General features: G+C 40.7%; 1 protein-coding gene across 1 annotated transcript; it reads left to right on the top strand.

The window, feature by feature from the left end:
• Positions 1 to 1336: 1336 nt before the first annotated feature.
• On the top strand, positions 1337 to 2744 carry LOC139564033 (GSK-3-binding protein-like). The gene has a single exon (XM_071383228.1). It carries the CDS (start codon positions 1467 to 1469, stop codon positions 1947 to 1949), a length of 483 nt encoding a protein of 160 aa, XP_071239329.1. The 5' UTR covers positions 1337 to 1466; the 3' UTR covers positions 1950 to 2744.
• The last annotated feature ends 3261 nt before the right edge of the window (positions 2745 to 6005 follow it).

Genomic DNA, 6005 nt, shown 5'->3' with positions numbered 1-6005 from the left:
GGTTTATTTATGTTGAACAATGTAATAATTCTTCTATTGTTTTTCAGTGGATGCAATACTCGGAAGAGCCTTATATGGTGTCAGCACATACTCAATGGAAGGAAGAAACCCAATGACCCCCAGCTTTGGCAGAGCTCCAAGTCCTATCAAAGTCAAATGAATAGACACGTACACTCAATACACTGTTTCCCCAGTTCCCCTCTCCGACAAGGATAGAGTCATACTAGTAAAATGGGAACATCCCTGAAACAGGAACACAAGCAGCTGCTAGTACAGACCACAGACAAACAGGAATTGTTGTTGATCAGCCAGCTGTTTACTAAATGTCTCAGTCATAGCGGAAGAGAATGAGGAAATCGGTATTGTACTCTGAACCTAATAAACATATTTCACATATAAATGAAATCCATTCACTATAATGACTTTATTTTAAGCCCTGTGAAGTGTTAAGGAAATATACCACGTACTCGAATGACCTGAAAATGCAACGCAGCAGCAGGTCTAGGGACAGGCTGTAGTACAGACACGCACCACGTGAACACGATAGTCGCCCCTTATATGGTCATGAGGGCGCTCTTTGACTGGAGCGTCCGAGTTCAGTACGATTCAGAGAAATCAGAAATGCACTCCATGTTCTAACCACTGATGTAAATCAAACGCATACAGCACGTTTTGCGCATTATAGATCGTGCATTCTGATGCATTGACATGTACATCTGCACATATAATGCTTAAAACAAATATCATCGTTTATTACCATAATGTAATAATTGTTATTTATATAATCCGAACATTAATCAGTTATGGTTATTTCAACAATCCAGCAAATCTTTGTCAAACATTTGAAATATGCAGCATTTTAGAGTGGAGGGATGATATTTAAAATAATATTGCATGAAAACAATTGAATGATAGCTAATTGAGATAAAATACTTCTCAGTCAAAGGTTTTTGATTTCATGGGTTGTGGAATATAGCAATTTGCAACAAGAAATAAGTCAGATATGTATGACAATTTGGTGTTATTGTAAAAACATAGTTTATTTGACCCACATAATATAGCTAGACAGTTACGAGTTATGTATTATGTCCAGTTGGCTAGATGTGCCAAGACTGAATAAAATCAGGGGAATCGTGCAGGTCTTTAAATAAGATATGAATAGTCAGAGTGATGTTCAGAAAATATGTCATACATAATAAGGAATTCTATAATGAAATAAATCAATTAATACTTTGTACGGAAAATAATAGAAATGATGATTCTCACTATTTAAAATAATTTGAATGATGATTACACCCACATTGTAAATGGTACATTCCGGATCATACGTCATCCATTGTTTACAAAATATCGAGGGTTGCTCGCTTACTTGCTTTTCTGCCGAGCAACGTGGTGAGAGGAAGGAACTGAGCTACGCTCCCATTCATTTCGAAACTACAGCCAAGAAACACACAAAATACAACAAAATGCCTTGTCGAAAGGAGGACTACATCCTCTTGGAGCAGTCTGTTACCGTCGATTCAAAAGAAGTGGACGCTTTGGTCACGAAAATCGGTGAGGCGCTGCAGCTTCACAACAATAGTGCTAATCAGAAGACGATGTCATGTCTCCACGGTCTCACCAGCAACTGCAGCAGTAACAACATCATCAAACAAGCCAACAATGGCGTGGCCCTGCAAAAACGTACCGGGTGCTGCATACGGCTTCGAAACCGGAGGCAACGTAGTAACAGAGCTAGTCCATACAGTTTCCCTGGCTCAAGTAACCAGGCGTGGGACAATTTCAAACGTTGGGACCGAAAGGGGATCAACGCAGCTGTCGAGAAGGACGACCCACATCAGTTACTTCAGGAATTAATATTGTCTGGGAATCTAATCAAAGAAGCAGTCAGGCGGCTGCAGTTCTCTACGACGGAGTGTGGAGATATTTCGGACAATCTGCAATGCTGATGTTGCGGACAATGTATTCATTAATGATATTTTACGGACAAAACTTAAACTATTTTGCTGACATAGCTAGACTATACATGTTGAGAACGATTAAATGTCATGGTGGTAACGTCGTTAGCATGTCTACTTTGTGACCGCTAATTTAGGTTTTTCATTTAGCCAATGAGTTAGCTAGTTAACGTTAGCCATGTTTGTAACTCACTTCATCTTGATGGTTCGTTAGATTTTTGTTTATGGGTGGGGACTCCTTTTCACACTTCGTTGGCTTAGTTAGTAGCTAGTTATGTAAACCAAGTGAATGTTATGTCAACCAAGTGAAAGCTTTACGTTGACATTGTTTACAAATCTAATCTCAGGCCGCCAACATTGCCTGTTTTGGTCCTTTAGTTTGAATCGGGTCGTTTCAAATCTAAGGTCTTACGTTACTAGTTAGCATTCTAGGCTAGCGCCACACTCATACCAGGGTTAATTCCTAACCCCCAGCAAGGCAGCACTGTGACTACTTCGACGGCAGCTTTGTATTTCCTTTACCCAGAAGGAACGGGATCGACAACCAGCTACCAAACCGTGTAATAGACGGAGGCAGGCGACATTTCAAATGGTTCTGACTAAATGTCTCTTCGAACTGGTTGGGGGCGGTGTATTTTTTTTCTTCTTTCATAATGGGATACGGATGTGTTTCATTTCCCCATTGTCTGTGTCAAGTGATTTACCATGACCACTTCGCAACGAAGTATTTTATAATGTTCCTGAGTATTCAGGCCTTTGTCTTAAAATAAACACGGTGTTTTTCAATTTTGTGTGTGTTTTTCGCCATCAGATAAAGGTTCCAATAAAATATAGCAAGTAACTACAGTATTTGGGAAGCCTGTCGACATACTATACAAAACGCTGCCGTATGTACAATGAACAAAAATATAAACATGCAACAATTTCAAATATTTTAATGCGTTCATAAGGTAATCAGTAAATTTGTCCACTTCTATGGATTTCACATATGCATTTGTTGGTCACATATACATTGAAAGAATTAGGGGAGTGGATCAGAATACCAGTCAGTATCTGGTGTGATCACCATTTGACTCATGGAACGCGACATCTCCTTCGCATTGAGTTGATTGTGGCCTGTGGAAATTCTGTCCTGCTCCTTTCTCTTCAATGGCTGTGCGAAGTCGGATATTGGCGGGAACTGGAATAAACTGTTGTACTCGTCAAGTCAAGAGCATCCCAAATTATCGATGGGTGACATGTCTGGTGAGTATGCAGGCCATGAAAGAACTGGGACATTTTCAGCTTCCAGGAAACACGTAGATCCTTGCGACAAGGAACCATGCATTGTACTGCTGAAACATGAGGCGATGGCGGCGGACGAATGGCATGACAATGTGCCTCTGGATTTCGTCAGTGCATTCAAATTGTCATCGATAAAATGCAATTGTGTTCGTTGTCGGTAGTTTATGCCTGCCATACCATAACCCCACTGCCACCATGGGGCACTCTGTTCACAACGTTGACATCAGCAAACCGATCGCACACGGTCTCTACATCCCTGTTAGTGAGAATTTCTCATTTTGCCAAGATAATCTGACAGGTGTGGCATATAAAGAAGCTGATTAAACAGCATGATCATTACACAGATGCACATTGCACTGGGGACAATAAAAGGCCATTAACATGTGCAGTTTTGTTACACAACACAATGTCACAGATGTCTCAAGTTTTGAGGGAACATGCAATTGGCATGCTGACTGCAGGAATGCCGACCAGAGCTGTTGCCAGAGAATGTAATGTTAATTAATGTACTATAAGCCACCTCCAACGTTGTTTAGAGAATTTGGCAGTACATTCAACCAGCCTCACAACTGCAGACCATGTATAACCATGCCAGCCCAGGACCTTCACATCCAGGATTGTCTGAGACCATGTGTGCAATTTTTTGGGGAGAAATAAACTTTTCATGAGTGTGGAATATTTCTGCAATCTTTTATTTCAGCTCAAACAACATGGGACCAACACTTTACATGTTGTGTTTATATTTTTTTTCAGTGTAGTTTCATAGCTGATTACACGTTCCCCATTTTAAATGTACTGCTTTATTTATTCCATCAATTAATGCTCAAAAACATTTAACCCCTGTTCAATATGTTTTTCGGGGAAAATGTTGGGCCTTGCCTGTGTGTGTGGTCACTGTTGGAAAGGACAGATGTCCATTTTCTACAGTGTTATGTTCCTGGGTTTGCCCCCAGTGGCCTACACTACACTGGTTGACGAGAGTTTGTGGAAAACTTGTTTTGCTCTTCTCTTTACTATATAGCCAGTGTGAGGGCCAATAAATTGTTGAAGTGTCTCCTCCCCCATTCATTTTATACTGGATGTTCAGCTACACCTCATTATCATTTATGGTCACAATAACAGATGTTCATGCAAAGAAAGAATAGATGGTATCATGTTTTGGTTGTATTTTACTGGGGAACATTCTCATAACTGTTTATCCAGAAATCACACCCTGTTATGTCAAAGAATACCCAAGTGAATCTCCATAGAGGTCTAGGGATCAAAAGATGCCAACATATGAATTGAAGAAGAGAACCACCACTGTTGACCCAAAACCTTATTACTTTCTATATGACACAATAGAGTTTGTTCTGAAGTAGGCTACATTAGGAACATTTTGCAATATTCCCTCTTTCTAGACTATGGTGTGACCCAAAATCAGATCCATGTCCACACCTACAGCTGAAGTCGGAAGTTTACATACACTTATGTTGGAGTCATTAAAACTCATTTTTCAACCACTCCACAAATTTCTTATCAAACTATAGTTTTGGAAAGTCTGTTAGGACATCTACTTTGTGCATGACACAAGTCATTTTTCCAACAATTGTTTACAGATTAATTCACTGTATCACAATTCCAGTGGGTCAGAAGATTACTGCAACATTTTCCTAATGTAGCCTACTTCAATAATCACAGTCAACTAAGTTGACTGTGCCTTTAAACAGCTTCAAACAATTCCAGAAAATGATGTCATGGCTTTAGAAGCTTCTGATAGGCTAATTGACATAATTTGAGTCAATTGGAGGTGTACCTGTGGATGTATTTCAAGGCCTACCTTCAAACTTGGTGCCTCTTTGCTTGACATCATGGGAAAATCAAAAGAAATCAGCCAAGACCTCAGAAAAAAATTGTAGACCTCCACAACTCTGGTTCATCCTTGGGAGTAATTTCCAAAAGCCTGAAGGTACCACGTTCATCTGTACAAACAATAGTAGGCAAGTATAAACACCACGGGACCACGCAGCCGTCATACCGCTCAGGAAAGAGACGCGTTCTGTCTCCTAGAGATGAACGTACTTTGGTGCGAAAAGTGAAAATCAATCCCTGAACAACAGCAAAGGACCATGTGAAGATTTTGGAGGAAACTGGTACAAAAGTATCTATATCCACAGTAAAACGAGTCCTATATCGACATAACCTGAAAGGCTGCTCAGCAAGGAAGAAGCCACTGCTCCAAAACCGCCATAAAACAGCCAGACTACAGTTTGCAACTGCACATGGGGACAAAGATCGTACTTTTTGGAGAAATGTCCTCTGATGAAACAAAAATATAACTGGCCATAATGACCATCGTTACGTTTGGAGGAAAGAGGTGGAGGCTTGCAAGCCGAAGAACACCATCCCAACCGTGGAGCACGGGGGTGGCAGTATCATGTTGTGGGGGTGCTTTGCTGCAGGAGGGACTGGTGCACTTCACAAAATAGATGGCATCATGAGGTAGAGAAAGTATGTGGATATATTGAAGCAACATCTCAAGACATCAGTCAGGAAGTTAAAGCTTGGTCGCAAATGGGTCTTCCAAATGGACAATGACCCCAAGCATACTTCCAAAGTTGTGGCAAAATGGCTTAAGGACAACAAAGTCAAGGTATTGGAGTGGCCATCACAAAGCCCTGACCTCAATCCTATATAACATTTGTGGGCAGAACTGAAAAAGCGTGTGCGAGCAAGGAGGCCTACAAACCTGACTCAGTTACACCAGCTCTGTCAGGAGGAATG

This window comes from Salvelinus alpinus, chromosome 35, assembly GCF_045679555.1.
Source record: "Salvelinus alpinus chromosome 35, SLU_Salpinus.1, whole genome shotgun sequence".
In the NCBI taxonomy this organism is placed as follows: Eukaryota; Metazoa; Chordata; class Actinopteri; order Salmoniformes; family Salmonidae; genus Salvelinus; species Salvelinus alpinus.
Note: the sequence above shows the minus strand (reverse complement) of the source record. Positions and strands in the feature narration are given on the sequence as shown.

Excerpts from the sequence above, each read along its gene's own strand:
- LOC139564033 (XM_071383228.1), top strand. The coding sequence starts at position 1,467 with ATGCCTTGTCGAAAGGAGGACTACATCCTCTTGGAGCAGTCTGTTACC.